The sequence below is a fragment of the Protomyctophum bolini genome (genome assembly GCF_963924005.1).
Source record: "Protomyctophum bolini genome assembly, chromosome: 10".
Classification (NCBI taxonomy): Eukaryota; Metazoa; Chordata; class Actinopteri; order Myctophiformes; family Myctophidae; genus Protomyctophum; species Protomyctophum bolini.
In genome coordinates, this window is record NC_137871.1 from 30,177,678 (window position 1) to 30,201,659 (window position 23,982).

Consider the following 23,982-nt stretch of genomic DNA (forward strand, 5'->3'; position numbering starts at 1 on the left):
TATGTCACAAAATATACTTTAATGTTGAAACGTGAAATATATAATACACATACAAGCATTAACTTATGTACAATACACAGTACACAGACACCCAAGCATTTTGAAAGTGTCTGCAAATACCTTCGTCAAGTTAGCCGCTATCTATAAATTATTTACAGTGTACCAGATAAGATAAGATCTTGGAACGTTTTCTTTGACTCATCCAATCTCATCGTTATAAGTGCACAAATATGCATCAATTAGTTTGGGTTTTAGTATGGACAAAAATACTGATTACTGGCTTTCAGTACCATTTAAGATGACCAGTGCTGTATGAAAGTGCACAGCTGATGATTTACCAGCGATTCCTGCATCTTAGCTCCAAAAAATAAAATCAATGAAAGTGTGGAGACTAATCAGTCAATTTACCAGTCACACTAGACTTGACTAGAGAGTCAGTCATCCCCTTTAAATAATGGGAATATGTGCACGTGCAGCATTCCATACATTTGAAATTGTCCCTGTAAAAGGTTTTCAAATATTACTACTGTGGGTCGTTTAGAAAGGTTTTAAAATTGGGTCATCACAGATTCATGGACTGATCCAGTCATTGTTAAAAGAAAACATTTGTTTTGAATGTTTTAAAAGACCAATGATCTCCTTCAAAAGGAGAAACACACCTCTTGTCAGTTTAAAAGTTCTCCTTGTTGAAGTAGAATTTGGTCTTCCGAGGATCTACGTCTGAGTATTTGACACATTTCTTCTGCAAGACCTTTGCCAAGGCCAAAGGGCCACACAGGAACGTCCCAACCACTGACCTGAAAGTATCAGAAAATGAAGATTTTACCCATAAGAACAAATTAATCTCCAACCCTTGGCCGGTAATCCAGCATGGCAGTGCCAGTGTGTCATGGGTTCGAGTCCCGATGAACTTCCCCTCCCATCTCTCCATTTCATGTCAACTTACTTTGTATCAATAAAAGGCAAAAAAGCCCCAAAAATATCTTGAAAATTATCTCCAACCCACATTTTCTGATCTAATTGATATGAATGAGATTGAAAAAAAGTGTCTTACGTAGAGTTCTCTTTGCGAACTTGTTCAAACTCCTTGTCCCAGTTAGGCCTGCCGTAATAGGTTTTCTGCTTGAGACCTGTCACCACATCTTTGTCTTCGTCAAAATGGACCATCACATGAGCAGTCTAGGAAGACATTTTTTTTTAGAAAACTTGAGTGAGGTACAGACAGTACTAGGGAAGAATATCTATATACCATTCTTGACGGGAACCCCTTTCGTTGTTTTATTATGTTATAATTTAGCTATTGAAAAATAGCAGATCTATAGGTCTGGTATTTTTGAAAAATCGTGAAAATGTGGAACAAATCTTTGAATAGAAAACTATCATGATTTAGAAGACATTTGTAGAATCGTTCTATGGGTTAAGACACATACGTGGCTCTGATCCCAGCCAGTGAGGTAGAGTTTGTAAGTCAGGAAATCTGCCATTCCCCTTTCTTCCATCTCCTTCTCCAGAATCTGCAGGAGATCTGCAAACCACTCAAAGGCGCTCGTTTCTCGGCAGAGCCAGTAGAAATAGATCTGCAACCAGGAAATGAATGTGAGCATTTTCAAAAGAACTTACGCAAGAGCATTCCATATCACTGCTTCATGAAAAAAAATGATCCACTGTTCACGTGAGACAATAACCACCTTTGTCTTGCCAACCACCTGACCTGCCATTGCATGTGTCAACAACAAAAGATGTGCAGGCTTAATGGAAAGGCTAAGGCAGACAGGTTAGACCAGGGATGACTCTGAGTTACCTTTCTGGTCTTCAGCTTGGGGTTGGAGTTTTTAAATTTGTACCAGATGGACTTCAGAATGGAGGCAAAGGGAGTTACTCCGATGCCAGCTCCTACCAGCATAGCAACCTCATAGTCAAACACATCCTCACTGGCTGTGCCAAATGGACCATCAACACCCATTCTAAGGAAAGAGAAATCATAGTTGGGTGGTTTCATACTGGACGTGTTTTTCGGAAAACTGACGGAAAAACGCAGCACCTTTAAGGGACAAACTGTCTGCTTTTATCCATTTTTACACAAATTCTACATGGCAAAAATAACCAATGTAATTTGGGTGGAGTCAAGGTTCATATCACAATCAAATGGGGGATATTATAAGCTGGGCTATTGCCAATTATGCCCTGAAGGGTACATTGTAAACAGCAACATCCAGTCCAGAGAATTCTGGATGCAGATCAGGTCAACATTGTAAAAAGTGCTCACTTGGGTCCCTGAGCACCATCTGGAAGCGCCTCCACCATAGTGCATAGTTTCTCAGTCCAGTCCCCTACGGTGCGGATATGGACACTAAAGAAGTCCTCCTCAGGGGCAGAGGTCATCGTGAAGGGGTGCCACTCTAGCGGGGAGATGGCTGGGCAATTGAGGAAGACGTACTGCCCCACATCCATCCTGAAGCCATTTTTCACCAGCTGCAGCTCCAGCACCTTGGACGGTCGTATCACGATCTGATGATGGCATGCATGACAAGAGACAGAGCACATGGATCATGCTGCTACACCCTGAAGGCAAACAGAATGAGTCATTACAGAAATACCTTACCTTTCTGTATTGTACCGCCTGCATGTAGCGGATAAAGCGCAGAATACGCTCACACAAATAAAGAGCCATGGGACCGATCACCCACATCCACGTCTATGAATAGGAGGACAGAATGGCTTGTGGTTATTTGACTTCAGAGTCTACATCTCAGTAGCAAGTCATGACAAGTGCCGCGCAACGCAACAAATGTTTTAATAAAAAGTAGCATAGTGGCTCAGAGCCTCTGCCTGATGGCCTCAAAATATCTCCCCTGGTCCATAGGGATATCCCTTTGGTCTAGTGGTTAAGATGTCGGACTTTCACGCGGGAGACCCGAGCGAATCCAGGGCGCTACATTGGTGCCGTGACCCGGATCAGGTTTCCCCGTGGGAGGAGGTCAAAAGGGGGGTGAGTGTAGCAGAGGGTCTCAGAGCCGCTGCCTGATGGCCTCAAAAATTAAATATCTCAAATATCTCTATATATATATATATATATATATATCTCCCCTGGTCCATAGGGATACCCCTTTGGTCTAGTCACGTGGTTAAGATGTTGGACTTTCACGCCATTTGGCGCTGCACTGCGGCGACATGGACTAGGGCTACGCTTGCATGCGGGCCCTTTGTCTAAGACACATTTCTTCCTCGGGAGACTAATGAAGTATACAATACACGGGAGACCAGAGTTCGAATCCCGGGCGTTACATAGCCACAACGCTACCCAGTAAAATGTCCAGAACACCAACCTGTGGGAACCCCCCCGCAAACTGGGGAATAGGGCACTCAGGAATCCGTCCCCAGTCTTCAAACCGATCCTTGCAGAATGTGACATTGTGTGGCGGATCTGTGGTCGACTGGGACCGCACGACACGCCTGTGGATGAGGATACATTGGGCCACAATGAGGGGCTCCGAAGAACAAAAATATGTCTGCATCATAACAGAACTTCATCCTTACCCTGCTCCGTGGAAGACGAGGCCAATAAAGAAGACGATGAAGAGATGATGCGTGTACCAGAAGACTTCAAAGTAGTTGCGCCGGATGACCTCCATGGACGACGTGATGATGAGGATGAGTGCCAGTGTGATGATGATGCCTGTGAGACCCGCGATGGAGGTGAAGACAAAGATTGTCGGGGTCTGCTGTGGATTCTGTGTCGCAAGGAGTCAAAAAGGGCAGATTAACAGACGTGTACAAAATATTGTGTCCATTGTTTTCTGATTCACATACTAACTCATACTTGATTGACGCAAGGACATAACCGACGACCTCTAAATACTGAAAGTGCTGATCCTGCACTCGATTATATTTTTTGTTGGAGTAATGTGTGCTGTACAGAGGTCCTTAAATTCTAATATTAACAGTTTTAACTAGTGATGCACCGAATATTCGTCCGCAGAAAATATTCGGCAGAAAATGGCTAAAAATGCAGTTTCGGCCTATTCGGTTTCGGTCACGAATAGGCAGAAAATATATCACTGAATAGTGTATGTCAATTAATGCATTCAAAAGAGCTGAATAAATGTTTTATGGATCCATAAGTGATTACTTGTTATTATTTAAGTTTAGCCATAACCATAACATAACATTTGTAGAATCAAACTCAGGTCTTAATGGGTTAAGTCGGGATACTAAAACAGCGATAAATTATGAATTATAATGTTACACTGATACCTTGAACTGCCATCCTGTTTTATTGTTCCATGTGTACTATGTGCCTTTTTACTGTGTTTTTGTGTTTCATGTTACCTGCCTGTGTTATGCCTTGCTAGTGTAAACCAAATCGCCCAACGGGGACAAACAAATAAATGAACCTGAACTTGAACCTGATATTCCGTTACACTTCATACCAATTATATACTATGTGGGTGTAGGCATGTTAAGTGATAACCACTTTCAACATGGCATTATAGGCAAAAACTTTCTAAATCTTCAAATTTTCCAAACATCTACAAGCCATGTAGGTCAACTATTTGTTGTACAACTAAGTATATAGTGCTTAAGTGGCATTCTGGACTAGACCTGTCTGGCTGTAAACATTGTGGTTGCAAGGACTGACCTTCTGACCTTTCAGCTACAGGACTGCATGTGTCACAGTCATTACCAGGAGATTATTTATTCTTTACTTACTCTGTATAAACATACTATTTTAACTAGTGATGCACCGAATATTCGGCCCGCAAAAAATATTCTGCAGAAAATGGCAATTTCGTATGAACAGCTGCTGGATAACTTACATCTGTGGAGCGGATAGGGTTCAGGTAGGTGGTGTTACTGTCAAAGTCTTCCAGATTGGACAGGGCTGTGCTGAGCCGATCATACTCTCCTCGTCTGCTTCTGGCATACCACTCCACATTGAGCAAATGGGCAAGTACGTGCACAGCTACCGGAGCACAGAGGAGACATCATAATGCCTGTGTTAATGTATTTGAGTTCCGCCCTGCCCTATATGTCCAGCCTATAAGGCCATTTCATTATAGTTGTATAATGTAACTTTGTACGTTTCCAACCAGTCATCTTAACGTTGCAAAGATAAATGTTAATCAAAAACACTATTGTACTTCCAATGTATTATCTTAGATTTAAATAACTGCCTTTTCACAAGATTAGTTGTCATTTGCAGGCACATACATACAGCAATCTTTATCTTACTTCTCAAAATGTAGTTTAGTATCTGCATAATACTGTACACACACAGTGTGTGTGTGTGTGTGTGTGTGTGTGTACACACTACATCATAGCACATTCCATGAAGGGATGTGTGATTGTGTGTCCTACTCCTACCTGTCATCAGTGCAATCATATAGGCAACCAGCTTGTGAAAACTTATGTTGTTATCCAGTTGTTTCCTCATTGTTCGACCACAACGCTGAAAGAATCCAGAAGGTTTGAGACAAGCAATTTAAAACATGGCACAAAAGTACATCATGTTAATGTACTCTGCCCCAGAATGGTTTAACATTAAACATTAAGGTTAAGAACAGAGCTTTGTTTACAAATCAATTGAAACCATTTAATGGTTCCAAAATGGGTATAACCTTTGACACGAAATAAATGTCTCAATAGAGGAGCAGGGAGACAAAATACAACCACCCCAATTGTATGTTATATTGTATTAACATACTCCACCATACAGAGTGGACAAAGTGCACACAAATTACAACTCCGTTTAGACCCGAGACTGATTCTACAAAATGTCTTCTAGATCATGACTGTTTCTATATCAGTGGTTCTCAAACTATTTCATGCCAAGGACCCCAAAAATGTTATGCATTTGGCCTCCGACCCCCCATCTGAAAATATGTTGTTCCAGGGACCCCCCAGAAGCAAAGATTTGAGTTCAAAACGTTTGCTCTGAAAGTATATTCAAGATTTGTGCCACATTCACGATTTATCAAAAATAGATCTACAAGCTCGTAGCGCTTGTAGATCTGCCATTTTTCAATAGCTAAAGTATGACATAATGCTTAAAAAACCAAAAGGGGTTCCCGCCCCAAAATGGGTTAAATGCCACGTAACATTGACATCTTACCATGATGGTGCCTCGGATCAAGGACAACAGGTTTCGGCATACTGGAAGGAGGATTAGCATGCAGTTGAAGTTGAGGACAGCTGCAGGAGCCCTGGCCCAGGCCAGAGCAGACTGGACAGCAACACAGAAACTAAATATTAACACACTGACTAGATCATGGGTCTGGTGTCATCAATTCAAACTTATATTAGTGACAGATGGAAATATATATGTGCCAGTGTCCCATCACATTTCACAACGACTAAAACAGAGATGAATTCTTCATAAATAAACAATTTCACTGGCTCAATTTCAATCATGCAGCTGAAAACACATAACCTACCCCTAGAAGGTGACGTGTGTAGAAAAACTGATCGGACAAATCATAGAACAAGTAGAACCAGACGAATAGGAAAATGTTGATGCCCATCCAGAAGACCTGAAAGTCCAGCCAGGGTAAAATGTTCACATCATAAATATTATTCATTAAATAGCAAAAGCTTTATTGGTTCATTTTAATCTACTGCTGCTTATACATTTACAGGTTAGGCATATAGTAAAATTGACCTACCAGAAAGGCAGCTCCAAGTCCATGGTTAATAATCCAGTTACTCATTTTGGGGACTCTTGTCTCTGCCGCTCAAACACTCAAATACTCATCTTTTGCTCACCTGCAGGTTTTTATAGGCATCTGCTCAAACCACTCCCATTAAATGAGCCTCTAGACTGTAGTAGCCTATCTATGGGTGGCTGTGCAATGACTCAGAAGGAAGCAAAATGGACATTGTGTTATTCAAGGAAGTCTACAGGAGAATCACATTACTGGTGAGTAACGTCAGAACAGAACTGAGATAAGAACCGGTTGGTGGAATGAGGAAGCACACTTGTCCGACTGACTGACCATCAAGACTTTTTCCTAGAGAGTTTATATTCTACAGATATTTTAGAGGCTACAAATATTTTTATTAGATAGGTGTGATATTCCCCGATATTCACTTTGCATCTTTACCTTTAGTGTATTATGATTTGTGTAGTTGCTTTGCCCTTCTTATTTGTGTTTGTCATACATTGTTAGGTCTCTGGGAGGGAGGGAGGCAGGACAGTGATGGTTTCATCAAGAGTGATTGGGGTGCACCTGTTCACCTCCCTTTAAACCCTGCCTTCCTTTGAGGGCTTTCAATTCATTTGATTTTCCACCATGCAGTCCTTCCAACATTTATTTTTGATACATGCAAAACACTACATAGTACACTCATGGATGCACACACGAAATTACACTGACTCTACTGATACTGTATTTTTAGTTTGGATTAATTCATAAAAAATACTTTAACTGTGTCTCCACCGTTTTCTATTCCTTTGCGGTCCTGGTACCCTTAGGCCAGGGTTGTAACAATAGGCTATATGGAAGAACTTGTTTTTGTTGTTGTATTTTATTCAAGTAATAAAGCAGTAGTCAAGGCACTGACATACAATTGTTACAAACCATACAAATGGAGACTAGCAGTAAATTAAAGTCACTACTCTAGAACCCAGCTATTTATTTTCACTCATTTTAATACATAAAAGGTCAATTCTGGAACAAAAAATAACCAAGATGTACAGGGTCAAGGTCACAAACACGTTTGAGATAGTATCCAAGATCGCAAGGCATTCCCATTTGACAGGTGCTTTTCATATTTGACCACCTTGTGCAAGGCAAACCTGAACAAGCATACAGTGACAAATACAAGGTTTCACACAGTGTAATAATAGGAGTAAACAACTGCCCTCCTGTTGCATGGAGATGTTTCAAAGTGCTGACACATACAGTGTTATAGGCCATTGGTTCCCAACCTTTTTTTATACTGCAGTACCAAGAAAACATTTGGCTCTCCATGTACCACTATAATAAATAACCTTTATTTATTTAGTTAAAAAATACAGGAGCGTATACCTGCCCTTTTTGTTGCATTCCTAAGTCAATAATGCTGCTGCACTGACAAAACTCAGTCTAATCACTAAACAGCACAACTGATGATATTTCTAATGTGATAATCCGTTCTCAAAACCTCTATTAACGGCTAGGTGTGCTGTCATGCCCATTTCAGCACGGCTGGATAGCCTATTTCAACCAATTGCTTGGTCAGAAGAACTACCTATAATATTTCATTCCACTTTAGTCTTTGTTTCTCCTTTTTTTGGGCGACTCCTCTGTGTACCACCAGAGGGGGGCTCAAGTACCACTAGTGTTACTAGTACTAGTGGTTGGGAACCTCTGTTATAGGCAATGCCCATGGAGTAGGGTGGGAAAGCCCTGAGAGCAAGTAAATTGGGGATGTCCCAGTCAGTCTCTGTGGCTTGGGTCATTTCATTTGGCACGTTTCCCACACACCTGGCTCACACTATCTGACCTAATGCTGCTCTCTCTCAAGGCAGCCTTTGTCTGTAACCTCATATGCTGCATTCTTTAGCCTACTGGGGCCAAGGAATAGATATAAAAGTATGAATAGGTCAGCTACGCCCTACTTCCATGTTCACAGCCACTTACCCGGCGATGTTTGTTACTATGGATGCCATATAACTAAACAAACGCATCCTCATATCGAGCAATTGTGCCATGGAGGCCACCATGGGTTGATTACGTCCTCTTCTGTGTTTGATGCACACATACAGCGTCAGAAATGTCCAGTCTATAAAAAACTTTCGTGGACCAAGCAATGTGGGAATAATAGCTCATTTTACTGGCAAGACCAAGAATGACAAAACTGCGAAATTTAAGTAGAAAAGATACTGTAAGGCCGCTGTTCAGGATACAGTGCATGGCTTATCTTACTCAAGCAAAGGTGTGCATGCAGCTGTGTTCGCCACACAACACAAAGGATTTACATTTCAGAGTTAAACCCTCTGAACCCTGATCTGCTTTAGTGGAAGAGTCACGGCCTCTGTGGTGTTGTGTGAGCGGTGCACCATTATGTCCCATGTCTCCCTCTGTGCACGTAGGTTCGTAAACATGTTTATGTGAACCACTAAAGTACTGGCTGGGCAGTTTGAACGATGTCGTCCACGATGGCCGTCTCCCGGTCTCCCAGTTGACTGGTGATGTCGGGGCGCTGCGGATTCAGTTCCACAGCCTCCTCGTCCAGCGCCAGCACCATGGTGGCCGTCGTGGAGTAGGTGGGGGCCGCCGCCTCCCCTTGCCGCCTATTCTCTCCACCCCCGCACAACGTGAGACAGCAGACACAGTGCAGGCAGTCTTGGACGTTGTGCTTGAAGAGGCGTCTGCAGGGGTGGCAGTACTGATAGAAGAGCAGCATGAAGAGCACGGCCAGGCTGTAGCAGATCAGCAGCTGGGCCACCAGCAGTGGCGCGCACACATACTCGTAAAAGTCCGACTTGAACAAGTACCACAGCGTGATGAGCAGGACGTTCTCCGCGAAGCGGCCGCAGTAGTAGGCGGCGTGCCGGCCCCAGTGCTGCTTCTTCTCGATGAGCTCTCTGTGGGCCAGGTCCAGCTGCACCGCTGACCAGCAGAAGACGTTGATGCAGGCGTAGAGCAGGGTGAACAGGCACAGCACGATGGTGGTGTCCAGCTTGGAGAAGTTCTTCTCCAGGTTCTCCGGCAGCACGCCCTTCCTCACCCAGAACTCCCCCCAGGGCAGGAAGAAGAAGAACAGCAGGTTGGCCAGGCCGACGGGCACCACCCAGTAGGTGAGCGCCGTGCTGAACAGGACCAGCGAGGTGACGCGCGTGGCGATCTCCAGCCCCCGCCACACGATCATGCATACGTAGGCCGCCGGGCGGATGCGCACCTTGTAGTCGTCGTAGCGGATCTGGATGGCCAGCACGCTGCACACCAGCGCCCCGTATGTGATGGAGATGAGGGTGATGATCATTAGAGCCACTGGGAACACAAAGGGGGGTCACTGGTTAAAGAGGGAGTACTGAAAATCTCACAACAAGCAGTATTGGAAAGATTGCATTGAAAATAAATGAAGTCAGTTACACATCACTAATCAGCTACATGCAGCTGCAATAAGTAACATGATTATATCTGTTTACTTTATTACTTCATTTACTGTATTGAAAATAATTTGTTTACATTACTTGTTAGCTTACTGATTACACGTGAAGGTAATTTCTTTCTGTAACCTCGCGTATTGTGACCTGGCTGTAACCAACCCTGCTCACTAAAGCCAAATTCCAATACCCCCAAATCGCCACTCGCTCACTCACACTCGGTCACTCCAGCATGGCTGTGTTATAGTGAAATTGGTGACCTGCCGAAATATCAAATATGTGACCATCTTGTGGACTTCACACAACTTATATGGAGGTCATTAAAATACATGGCCTAAATACCGCTATATTAAACAAACTGCAATGATTTACATTCGGACACTGACATTATGACAACATGATTGTCACATATTTCAGCAGGTCACCAATTTCACCGTAACCCCACCATGCTGGAGTGAGCGAGTGTGAGTGAGCGAGACAGCGAGTGGCCGAGATTTGGGGTATTGGAATTTGGCCCAGGTGTGGGAAGGCATCAGTGAACTCATAATAGCTTTAGTACTGTACTATGTTATTTATTTATTATTCCATCGTTCATCATTCATTTCAACCCAGTGCAACTGAATTGAAATACCATAGCAAGCAATATATCAATATCAATATAATAATAAGCTACTAGCTTCCGCCTATACCCTTTTCGATCATGTCTAAAGCGTTTAATACATGATTCTTCTTGTAATGTTCCAATGGCATAAGATCGAAATAAACCATAAATTCTTACGTCTGGCGCCGAGGATGTACTTCTCCTGAATGGTGGCGTACATCTGCAGTGTGAGCTGGGGGGTAGAGCCTAGGAAGGCCTGGATGACCGCTGTGCGCTTGAAGGCATTCCTGTGAGCAGCCAGCATGCGCTCCGAGTGGCCGATCTCCAGCTCCATCGTGGGCAGGCCCTGTCCCTTCTTCAGACTGATCTTCCTGGACAATGTGACGTACGGCTCCTCCTTTTTGCCCGCCTTGAAGTAGATCACCAACGCCTCGATACACCTGGGAGAAGAGAGGCGGCATGGATGAAGGATGAGGGATCTCTCTTCAGACCAACAGAGGGTAGTATTGTCACGTTAAAAAACGAAGGCAACAGAGACATTCACCAGACATGTTTTGACAGGGGAATTTTGTCTCTTGAAAATCTAGTCCATCAACGTAAGACACACCACTGCATTTACATGGACGATATTTCTACATTCAATCAGAGATTCCAAACTGACTGTTTACATGGACGCTAGGGATGTGCCGATGAGACATTTTGGTCGATATCGATATAATTAATTGCTGTTATGGTCGATAACCGATATTACCGATATGATCTCATTCTGTATTAAAAAATTATAATAATTTTGTCCATTCTGAAAAATACATGCAACAGCGTATCTGCACTGCAGGCTTAGTCAAGTCAGATTTTACTTTAATACCTTTATATTTAATATTGTGAGCTTGTAGATCGGTTCAAGCTGTTACTTTGGGCTTGTAAGACAGACTGATTAATCGGACTGATTAATTAATGGGTGCGATTGATTCATCTAGAATAGATATATTATTTCATAGAGAAGGATGGTCTTCCTGCTAGGCCTTGGGCCTGTCGCACCTCCAACGGTGCCCATGGTGGACTATGCATGGCAGGGGCGTCCTTATATACAGTATATTATGTAAAAACAATTGGGACATAATCTTATGCAGAGTCAAAGGTTCAGAATCATTACAATTCATTCATGAAAAGATTTCTCTGATTTGACACCTTTCCAATGATCCCTGGCATACTGTGTCTCCACCAGGGGGCAGTCAAAAGAAACAAACTATAAGTGACAACTACCACCTTCAGTACTGATGAAGGAAAATGGAAAGACCTAGAAGGGTGTGGCTCCCTTTGAGTTTGTAAGAAACATGTTAACATTAACCCTATTCATAAAGAGTTCTACCACATTGCAGCAGCTTTCTCAACTTCTAACTTTTAGAAGAAAACGTTAATATTATGTACCACTTTATAAACAGTGTGGAAAATGATCACATCCAAATATTCAGCCATTAGCCAAAAGGAGGCCAGCCATTAGAAATTATGGATGCATTGTTATTTCACGTTTCAGTCTGATAATCCACACCCAGCACCACCACAATTTACAAGTCAGGCATTTACTATTTATTATATCCAGAGCGACTTACAAGTGTGTAATTAGAGTAAATGTCATGAACCCTAGTCAAGAAATGACATGAGTAAATAGCATAAAGAGAGCAAAGACAACAATGTAATGCTTCAAATAAATGGAGGATACCAAGTAAACAACATGCTAACTAACATTCTTAACATGTGTGGTCAAGAAAATTAAATCTAAACTGAAACATATGAACAACTAGTAAACAACATAGATCTGCATAGCGTAACTACCAGCATCTATCAAAAAGGTGACAAGACTCAAATGGGAGTTGGTCTGCAAGGGGGAGATTATTCTGCAGTTTGTGAGCCAGGAGAGATTATAGTCTAGGAGGGCGTGTGGACTGTGGAACATCTGGTCTGAGTGTTTTAGGGAAGTTTCGAACAAACTATCAGTGTTAGGTGTGAGGCTGTGAGCGTGTTACATCAACATAAGCGACAGAAATAGAATGAACAAGCTTGTGAAGAAAGCAGGTTCTGTCGTTGATGAAGGTGCCTGGACTGAAGGTCCAGGCACCTTCATCCTCCAGTAGGAAGTAGTGGAGCAGCTGAGTAAAAGCGAGGCATGCAGATTCACCCTCCCACACGGAGGGGTGATGGACTGGCTCAGTCCTTTAGTTGATGCCAACGGTCGCTCCGCTACCAGGCATTACACTTGGTCCTTGGATTAAAGACTAATGACCCTCTTATGTGACTCTTGCTCCTGCTATGACTCTCGTTTCTTGTCCATCCTTTTATATCCATTTATGTTTTCTTGCTGGTTTGCTATTTCTTTCTTATCTGCCTGCTTGTATTATCGGTTCTTGTGTTCTTATCACTCCTGTAACTATAATAGTTATACCTATGCTATGTAGTATGTAAGTGGGTGTGTGGAGTTGGATGATGTTACGAAGATAATGGTGGGGGTAGTGGGTACCATGCCCTTGATTGCATTTCCTGCCATTACCAATGTTTTGTAATAAATGAGTGCAGGCAGAAACCGGAAGCCTGTGCAGGGAATGCACTCGCACATTCTTAGATCAACACTGGCTATTTCAAATAAACTCTTGGCTCTTAGCCTTGTAGTGACAAAGATGGAACCTCCAACAACCATTTCCAAATCTAGTGTTACTGACCTAGATTCCTGTGGCATACATGAACTCAAGGTCATGTCAGTCAGACCCATTTCAAAACAGAGATGTTTCTTTCCAAATAGATCGTTCGTCAATAGAATACTTTTATCGTAAAATAAAACAAGTAGACAAGTAAAGAAAATGCACTTCAATGAATGAGTGGTTGGAGAAAAGTAAAATCAAATAGCGATTGCAGAAATTACTGCATTAAATCATAAGCAAACAAATACATAAACTTTTCATTATCAAATTAAATCTTGAGGATTACATTAATCAAGCTATTGGACTAGGTCATATATATTTTGTGCAGTACATACAAGTGGTTTAAGTGATCGTTCCTCATAGGGTCAAAAATGTTAAATGTTCAGTGAGAGGGGTCTACATGAATACCAAACAACTCGCCCCTTTACCAACTCGCCTCGGGTGTACAGCCGGCTGAACTGCGTGGCCTGGTATTCCTAAAGTAACCTAAGTAAATGATGCTTAAACGGTTAAACCTAACCTTATTCCCAACCTTAACCTCAGTAAAACTAAGTATGCCTAAACCTAACCCTATTCCTAAACTTAACCCCAGTAAAACTATGCCTAACCATAAACGTATTTCTAACCTTATTCTCAGTAAAACAAAATAAAGAATACAAGAACCGCCACACCGATGGTGTGAGGTCGGGGGAAAAGGGGCGACCGTACCTGTTACCGTCTCCATACTAAATACTGAGTATGGCTGTCAACTGAAATTGGCCTAAACAATTAGCTAATTACAAGCGTTGCTTTAGTAATACCAGCAGGTTGCAATATAACAGCCTTAAGTTATTAAGGGCAGCACAGCAGTTTTAGTTTTTCTAACTCTAGTAAACTTAAAGTGAACGTGCCAAAGACGTTCCCTCGCCTCACAGCCCTCAAGGCTCTATCAGCTTGTAGATCTGCTATTTCCTGCGAACGTTTTCCCGAGAATACGGATGCTAGGGTTGGTTAATACGAAATGTTTGAATATAATCCATGACATACATACTGTAAATTAAAGTGAGTTTAAATCCACGATGCTCTGAGCAGCTGTTCTCAAGACAAACTGAACTCTCTGCAGACTCACGCTCCACCTCTAAATCTCACAGGATGGTGCTGGAATGTTGTCTTTTGCTCCAAAGTACTGACATCTCCAACTTTGGACATGGATTCCACATGTGTTCACTTTCTTCAGCAGTTCAGCTGTGCGCTACTGGACTCTGTTGACATTTACTACAAACACAGGAGTCAGCCATTTTCAATCACTGTTGTTTCAGCTGTTGTGCCATGCAACACCAGACCTCGACATTTTTCACTGAACCATTTTGGATGCAAAATGTACGAGAAGCATTTCGCCCATTTTCAATCCTCGTCTTCATATAATTAATTGATCCTCACTAATGTTGACTTTACTAGATGGTACCATTTCTGTTTACTGGCTCAAAGGTGGGGTTTGGACAGTTCCAGAAACTTGCCTACCAGTGACATCATTGGTAGGCAGGTTTGGTAAATTCAGACACGATTTAAATAGTTTTTCCTCTCGATACAAGAACAATGGCTTCTTTTTCAGTGTTTATCTTTACAGTATGTGAAAGTCTGTAGTTTGTATTATTATAATCTTATGAGCATTATGAGGACGGTAGGACCAATTATATGACGAATGACGATAAGGTTGAAAATGATTGAAATGTTCCTTTGAAGAACGGTTTTGAGGAAAACCTATAGATGTCATTTAAGTATGCACTCATCACGGTTTACTTGCGTGTTTACAGTACATTCCAGTGTGCACAAATCTCTTCGCATGCATGCAGTGCCGAATCGGCCCCTGCCGCTACACCAAGTCAAACTGCCCCATGCAGCACATGCATGATTCGCGTAACAATCAAGAACGACACTTTTTACGTTTGCGCGCCCAGTGAATGAACACACCGCCACTGCTCCCATAGAGTAACAAGGCTGCTCCCTGACGCTGGATCTGTTCTTTTTGAGTAGCCGATTTACTCAGACACTATAAAGTAAAATTCTCCATTCATTGTCAATGGGATTTAATGTTTGTGTAGGACGGAAATCTACACTAATAGATTTCCGTATCGTACATCACCATCGCCGACTTCTTACTGACGGTTGAGAGTTGAAAGCCTCCTACAACATATCAGTTTGTCTTACGCAATGTTTGTTTACACTATGATATAAAATTGTCCATTCATTGTCATTGGTTTGTGTAGGACAAAGTTTGTGCAAACACACAAAAGGCTGGACATAGGAGGGGATAGCGCCCCTCAAAAATATTGTGTACATAATGTCAAAGCACCAATAGTCATCTACACCAGGGATTCTCAATATTTTTGACATAATATTGACAGAGGTATTTGTTCAAAATATTGTGACACTGATTTTGTCCATGTCGCCCAGCCCTACAGCGTCATCTCGCCTGTGGTTTATACTGTGCAATACAGTAGAGTAGAGAAATGGGAGGAGGCGCAAGACCATAATTTACTGACAATGCTTCTAAGGAAATCTGGCTCAGCAAAGAGCAGAGAATGCAGCGATGGGGGTAGTGCACTCAGGCCAGCATGCACTTAGGATTCAGTAAGCAATTGGAGAGAGGCAGAATGAATATCACTTAAGTATATAAAAACATGCACGCCTTCAGAAAAGGATTCGCAAACAGAATCAATATGCTTACGGTACATTCTATGGACGTGATCCACAGTCTGAGCTAATCTGTGCACTCACAGCTCAAACACAATGTCAAAAAAAATTGAGAAACATAAAACCATATATAATCCATGAGGAAATTACAATTTCAGAAAAGGCAGGGTTTTTTTTTATTTATTGAGGAAATTGCTTCAACTGTTCTTTGGCTTGACAAAGTTGACACAGCAAAACATCCTGTAGTGAGAAACAGTCCTTGCCTCCTTGGGCATTTGCATGCACAGCGTAGGGACTTCAGCAGGCACACTAGGACTCTCAAAGAAAAAAGAAAATCGCTGAAGAATGCCTTCAAATCCTAGGTTTCATCCAAATCAGTGCGTGGTTTCATGTTTGGCTACTACTACTCCTGTGTATCTACACCTATTTGTACAAACCCCTTTGAACTTGCACGTTTATCCCATTTAGACCTAAAGCCCAATTCACATCAATGATTCTCCATACAACGACTTGCAAGTTGCAACATGCAACTATGTGCAATCATTATCCCCAATGGCAGTTGAAAGAGTTGCATCGTGTGTTTTGTTGCAAGGAATTGCGATTGGATTGGTGCAGTTTGGGCTTTAAACCGCCTTCTAAATCCTGACCTAAGTTTTCTGAAAAACTTCAAATATAAGTTATAACTGCAAAAAAGATACACAACCATTTGCATTCACTGTTTCAGCTAAGACTGCATGCTAGTGTAAGGATGTAGCTAGTCTATCCCTGCCTGGGGTGAGGACAGTGTTGCCTGGAAAGAAGCTAAATATGGCAACACTGGGTGAGGATAATATTATCAGAAACAAGTCATGACCTGACATAAACTGACTCCCACCCTCCCCCACACACACACACAGGGGATGTTGACATCTTGCAACTCCGCCCGACACACACACACACACACACACATTCCACACAGACACAGGGGATGATGACATCCTGCAACTCCGCCCGACTCAAATAAAACTTCATTAAATAAGGTTCCTAAAAATCACACCCGTGTGAAGTGAGGGGCGCTAATATATTAAAGTCTAACTCATGTTGATTAGGTGATGTAAAACAAACGGTGCCAACACAAACAGTAAATTCTCTTTATTGTTAATGGCATTTAATGTTTGTGTTAGGGACAAGATTTAAACTTTCCCTTCATTCATTGTCAATGGCGTTTTTAAAACAAACATTGAACTAAAAACAAACATTAAACCTGTATATAGGAGGGCTCAAAAAGAGTCTAATCGAATAGGCCCGTATCTGACAGAAAACCAATACAAAATATAAATAAAATATTGTTCAAAGTAAAAACTGGACAGTTTTTTCCAGCAACATTTTAAAGCCATTGCTGAGTTGCTATGAGTCATTGTTTTGCCCTGCCACTGTGCCACAGATGATTGACAATTACATCATCGGCGATCGTCCGTTGTTTTCCAAATAGCTCACTACGGGGTTTCTGAGATACGTTCACTGGGCAACTGCCGTCCTCACAAATACAGCACCGGTCTGTCCCACACACTTCTCACTCCCGCGACCGACTCAAAAACTGGAAGTCGTCTCCATTTTTGTTAGAGGCTGGGCATTCATCGAGCAGCCAACCAGAGCCATGCACAGGCAACGTCACTGACCAAAATAGCGTGGATGTCATTCCTTGAACATATTATTTTGGTTTACTCTTATTTTGGCGGATCGCCACAAGCCTCAAAAGAAACACCCATAACCATCAGTGTCAAGGATCAGGTAACGTAAAGGTGACTCTCCACCAAACAAGACTTCTTCAGACTGGCAGTCTGTTGTAGCTTATTTTGGGCTTGTGGAGAGATAGCTTTAGGTTAACATAGAATGTCAAAGAATATGATAGAATATGATACTTACACATCCTGCAAGAAAAGTGAAAGACGCACACTGCAATACATTTCAATTACAGGTTGCAATGCATAGGCTACTAATGGCATAAAATATTAGGCAACTGTCTAATGCTGACTATGGTTGGGACAAACTGTCTTTTAGAAAGGCTTTACTTGGCTAGGGCCTACAGCAGTGTATACGTGCAGAAACCCTCTGGCAATGATTTGTGGCCATGTCCACCCCCTCTACCCTGAGTTTGGGATGCCTCCCTTGGGCCAAAGAGTTGTGCCTTAGAGGTGTACTGTACAGCTGCCTTTGCTCTCTTGTTAGTGGAACTAACAGTAACACTGGTCTGTTTGACTTTGTTTATTGTGAGAAATTATGTACCTTTTCACCTATTATACACAAAATAGGAACACCAGGTTGAAAGTGGTTAAAATAGGGAAACATTGGCTGCATAATTGCTGATACCTACATAGGAGACCTTAGCTATGTTTCACCAGTTCCTTTCTTTTCAAAATCTTTTTATTGAAATTTCCCCAAACAGAAATCAAAGATCTCAGGGGCAGGCATATTATGAAAAGACTGTTGTTGAGCAACACATGCCCCTCCCAGGCAAAAGAAAACCTTTTATTTTCTCCCCTTCGTCTCCCAATTTAATAAGTTAGCCAATTCCCCAGCCTCTCTATGAGTACTCCATCTCTGCTAACCCCACAATAAGTCATTGGGAGGGTGAAGATAGCCTTGGGTCTCCTCCGATACCTCCAGTTTCAATTGAAACCCCCCTCCACCCTTAGGGAGGCCTTCGAGCCCCGGCTGACCGTCAGGCGTCATGCACTCAACCCCCCACGCCACCTTGGCTCTCTCCCATGATTTTAAGTTACACCTATTTCCTGTTAATAACCATGGGTAAAATGTGCGGCATTGGGAGGTAAAGAGGAGGGATCCGAACGGAATTCCGACATGCGGGAACAACGGTCGGACTACCGCTCGAACATACGCTGCTCCAGTGCTTGCGGTTAGCGTTAGGTTAGGGATAGAGGTAGGTTGTCGGTCTAATGACTGTCGGAGCCTGTGAAGGGACGACAGGATGAGAAGAGGTGTTGTTGCTGCGTAATTGTCGAGAGTAATGGGTGCACGCGATATTGAACAGTCAAAACTATTTGTATCAATACGCCTGTATCAACAGAATAATTGTGTCATAGGTATATACGGGCTTCCAGATTCCTAAGGCCGCCCCTTGATACCTATATTGTAAAAAATATATTATTTTTTGGTCAAACCGATATATTGGTCGGGCTTTATTATGTACATAAAGCCTCTCTTGAGCACAGTGGAATCCAGTGTGGATTAGGATCAAATTCCTGCCAGTTTCCTTGCAGCAAATATTATCATAACGCAGCATTGTCTCTCAATGTCATCTTGAGTTCAATCTGAAATATTTGAAGTTGCAGGCCAGCCAGGAGGTGTAACGTGTGTGGTGGTGGTCACTGACATGTGTGCCTTCTTCTCAGTGAGGAGCTCACATCCACAGACACACAGAAGATCCAGTGTGTATAATTATAGCACTGTGGCGCAAGTTCGCAACCAAACACTGAGCATGCATGCATGTTCCAGTAGTTATACGGTGAATGGCAGGGCTGGGCTGCAAGGCTGCTGCATTTTGAACGAGTCTTGAATGTGTTTGTCTGATGATTAAGGCATTGCATTTAAAATAAAGGGTGGGACAGAGTAGACATGGATCATGTGTACTGAAACTATGATAGTCTGTATAATATGTTTTTTTATTTTTTATCCCACAATTTTGCAACACAGTTTTTTCACCCAGTGCCAATTATTTAATGTAATCCTGGGCGCTACACTTCCTCTGCCAACCTGGGGGGGCTGCGGACTGACCTCATGCCTCCTTCTATGCATGAGGACTGGAGTCCAAGCTGCTTCTTTTCACCTGACGGGGGAGTTTCCCTGGCCGGACGTAGCGCGTGGAAGGAACACGTTATTTCCGACCAGTTCCTTTCCCTTCCATCAGGTGCCCCGGCTGGCCAAGGGGAGGTAGTTTTAGAGACCAGGATTACTGCATGTTTTTGTGAGGGTACCTACCCTAGGGGACACGGGGAGAACATGCAAACTCCACACAGAAAGGCCCTTTCGCCAACCCCACCTCGGGTATGGGCACTGATGACGTGGAGGAGGGCACACGCCCCCAGTGCCCACAGCGTCCCCAGCGGGAATCGAACCCAGGACCTTCTAGTTGTGAGGCGACAGCATTACCGACTGTGCCACCGTGCCCCAATATGTTTTTTTTTTACTGCACTTCACATCAATGCTTGGTTGTGAATAGATAAAAGTGTGTAAAATGTGTCCTCAACATTTGGACAATCTGGGAACCCAGATTTGGTAAATGGGTTCCCAGATTAGTAGGGTTTATTCCTAACAACAACACTACAGGACTACATGTTTAGGGCAGTGGTGCTCTTGAGAGATTATCTTTTGGACGACATGAAGCACCTTGGTCTCCAGAAGCCCTTACAAGCGTCAATCGGGCGATCATTTAGTGTATCTGGTGCCGTGGTTATCTATAGCTGACTTGGGGCTGGCATATATTCACATTATAAGGCCTGGCTTATAAACATTTCTAAAAGCTGAACCACATTAATGTAGCATAACTTTACACAGGGTTGTATTCATTCCGCCAAACAAAACCTAACCTAATCATTTGGGTCAAAACTTGACAATGTTGTAGCCTATTTCTTGCCTTGAAAAAGGCTACGCCCTTTTAACTGACTGTTAAAAGCACCCAATAGCCTAGGTCTTTGTCCAAAGTTAAGCTCGGGTGTAAGATTTCAAAATACACTAAGAGTCGACGACAGACAAATAAACATGGGGCCTATATGAGTCACTGTTTGTCAAACAGGTCTCGAAAATGAAGTCACCAACTGCTATAGCCCTAGTACAGCCCTAGGCTGTGATATTACAGTAACATACATGAAATATCACACACACCATTATAGGGATAAACTGATTTAACTCACTTTTGATGGTATGGTCATACACAACTCTCAATGTTTTAGACTGGGCCTTCAACAATCAATTGTAACATTTCAAAATCTTAATTGTATTTTTATTCCTAACAATATAGGCCTATGTGTGTACCCGGTCAACTGCTGAAACTGCAGCCTTTGCTTTTACAAAACCATGTACTTGCTGGACTTTTTGTCTTATTTGTTTTCATTTTACTGTAGTGCATAAGGAAGTATCTGACTTCGGCATTGTCCTTTACATAATTAGGCTGGGTGGGAACAATGTATGTTATGTATATCTGTGAGCAAAGTATAACTATGTCATCAGTCAAGTGTAATCCCTTCAGGAGGAAATCAAGTGGCCTTTGCATCTTGGTGGCAATACAAATTTCTTTCCTATAAATGTGGGAATCTAAAGCTGTGCGAGTGTGACACTACTGTAGCTGTGATTAAGGGCTATAGAAATAAACTTGACCTCAGATGAGGTCATGTGACAGGTCATGTGTGTATGGAAGAAAAAACAAAGTCCAACGTCAATCCAATCACTTCAAGGGAATGTCTCTAACAGAACAGTGAGGGTGAGTGAGTCTGACAGTATAGTATGTATGTATGTATGAATTAATGTTTTTGAAGTTTTTGAACACATCACAGAGGCCAGCCTAGTTGTGTCCAGTGCACACAGCCAGTAACGCACTGGACCAGAGCTAGATAGATAGATCCCAGTCCAGGATAGCTCTGGCCAATAGCTCTAATGCGTCTATGATCATAGAAGCATTAGAGCTATGGACTAGAGCTAAGGCCAGGATACATACATACAATAATGTGATTTGTGAAACAGTTACCTACCTAATAACGGGGCCCAGTAGGAGCAGGTGCCACAACAGAACCAGAGGGCGATCCCTGCCCACGTCTCTGTGAATGAATATCAGTGCCATTTGCGTCAGTATAGCGGGCACCAGCATGAACGTGACCGTCATGCCCATCCATATTTTGTCATCGTCCTTGTCATACTTGGCGCACACCACCGACGCGCTCACGAACTCCGCACAGTACAGCAGAGTGGCTAACACGACGCTGAACGGGGGCTTGATGCGAGTGTGACTCACGACCATCACAACTTCTCCGTTCAGATCGTGCTGAGAGCTACGTTCTGTGATCTCAACCGTATCGTGCTCCATGATGATGATGGTCAACTTGAAAAGTGCTTCGTGAAGTATTTTGGAACGTTTAACTTCATGAACGTTTGTATTTAAAAAAAAAGGGAGGAAAAAAAGTGATGAATCAGTAATCAGTTCCCAGAATCCAGTAGACGAAACTGAAGGAGGTTCTTCTTTTCGAAGCGAGAGTCCCACGTTTGTTTACACCTGGTGAACATCATGGTGTCGGTGAGTGGCTCTGCAACGTTTCTTCATTTATCTCCAACAGCATAATAGTGACTTAATTTGCACCAAAGTTGATCAGATCGCTGCTTTAAACGCTTCTCGCGTGTGTTGTTCGACGTCTAAACTGAACGGTTGGATTTGATCCATCTCGAGTTATTGAGGCCACCCTACGTGGCAGGCAGGCAGGCACTGTCTGCTGGCCACCCAGTGTGTGGCAATGGTGGCACTCCGTATTTATTTCATATACTACAAACCAACCAACGTACGCCTTCCTTCCACCAGTTCAGAAAGTATCTTGTGTGGGTCGACACAGTTGTTGCATTGTCATCGGAGACACGGGAACGTCCCGTATTGTTGCAAGTGCAACCGCGTGCAAAGCAGAGGCTTCGTCACATTCTTCATGTTCGCACAGATTTTCAACGTTATTCTTCCGATCGTAAATACATGGTCCACCAAAACAAGTCGGCTGCAACTGCAGTGTCAGCGTAGTAGTAAGATCCCTCCCATGACAGAGTGTGTGAAAGAGGCAGGTGTGTCGTCTAGTCTACACTGAGTCTACATTCTACAGTACTGCTACAGCTACAACACCACGCACACGCACACGCACGCCGGCCGGTCCTGTCCGGGATCTGCCTTGGTGCGTGCGTGGACCGTGCGTGCGTAATGTCTGGCCTGCCCTGGGTCCTAATGCGTTTGGGTCTCATGCGTTAGATACAAGCGCAACTAGACAACCTCGGAGAGGTCGCAATTTTAAAAAATTGCAGAGTGTGGTTGCCGCAGTGGCTTACATATATATACCCCTCCCACTGATATTGCCAGCCTGTTACAGTTTCAAGTCACACCTTAAATCGTGTGTAAGTAATTCGGAGGGGATTTAACCCCCGAAATTCTGGTTTTTCGACAAACGGTTACATTTATCGCGTTTGCGGCGCCCCCTATGGATGAAAATGGAATTGCTTTTGGAACTCGGTTGAACGAACCACCCCGGACATGTGATTCAAATTTTGGATGGATTGGACATTCCGTTCGTGATTTATGGCATTTTTCGTGATATAGGCCCCTCCTACTGACTTCGGAAGACGATTACGGCCGAACGATACGCACTACCGAAAATCTGCGTTTGTGTTTTAATCGGATGGGTCCAGAGATCACGTGTACAGATTTTTGTGAGATTTGGACAAAATCTGTAGGAGGAAAAGCAAAAAGTGTGTTTTGGACAAAATTCAAAATGGCGGAAAATCCATCATGGCGGAAATGGGCGTGGCCTATATGGGGAGATGCGTCATGACCCAAGGAATCCAGGGAAAAAATAATTTTGATTTTACGACATACGGTTCAAGAGTTATGAGCCAAAAGGTAAAGTGGGCTGTTATAGCGCCACCATGAGGCCGACCTAAAAATATATTTTTTTAATTAATTTTAGTGATAATTAGGAAATATTCCTCCAAGTTTTGTAACTATAGTGCTTACAGTCTCAGAGGGAAAAATACTTGAATGTGATTTTTTGCATTTTTCCATTGAAGTCAATGGGATAATTTAATTCACTAATAAATTCATATCAATTAAACTATACAACATTTCTCTTAGCAAAGTACACGCCATCGATTCCCGATTGACATATGGCTCAAGTGCGTACAGTCAAAAC

The 23,982-nt window shown here is 42.8% G+C and overlaps 2 protein-coding genes across 2 annotated transcripts; both read right to left on the minus strand.

Moving 5' to 3' along the window:
- nox1 (NADPH oxidase 1) lies at positions 1-6,744 on the minus strand. The gene is made up of 13 exons (XM_080773996.1): positions 6,663-6,744; positions 6,435-6,530; positions 6,113-6,223; positions 5,365-5,449; positions 4,818-4,963; positions 3,538-3,731; positions 3,327-3,453; positions 2,603-2,695; positions 2,267-2,508; positions 1,802-1,964; positions 1,431-1,577; positions 1,055-1,179; positions 1-797 (listed from the first exon to the last, which is right to left on the minus strand). The coding sequence occupies exons 1-13, from the start codon at positions 6,705-6,707 to the stop codon at positions 671-673; spliced, it is 1,701 nt and encodes a 566-aa protein (XP_080630122.1). The 5' UTR covers positions 6,708-6,744; the 3' UTR covers positions 1-670.
- A 774-nt stretch (positions 6,745-7,518) lies between these two features.
- On the minus strand, positions 7,519-22,878 carry xkrx (XK related X-linked). Its single transcript, XM_080774142.1, has 3 exons — positions 21,802-22,878; positions 10,869-11,131; positions 7,519-9,974 (listed from the first exon to the last, which is right to left on the minus strand). The coding sequence occupies exons 1-3, from the start codon at positions 22,131-22,133 to the stop codon at positions 9,100-9,102; spliced, it is 1,470 nt and encodes a 489-aa protein (XP_080630268.1). The 5' UTR covers positions 22,134-22,878; the 3' UTR covers positions 7,519-9,099.
- Positions 22,879-23,982: the final 1,104 nt, after the last annotated feature.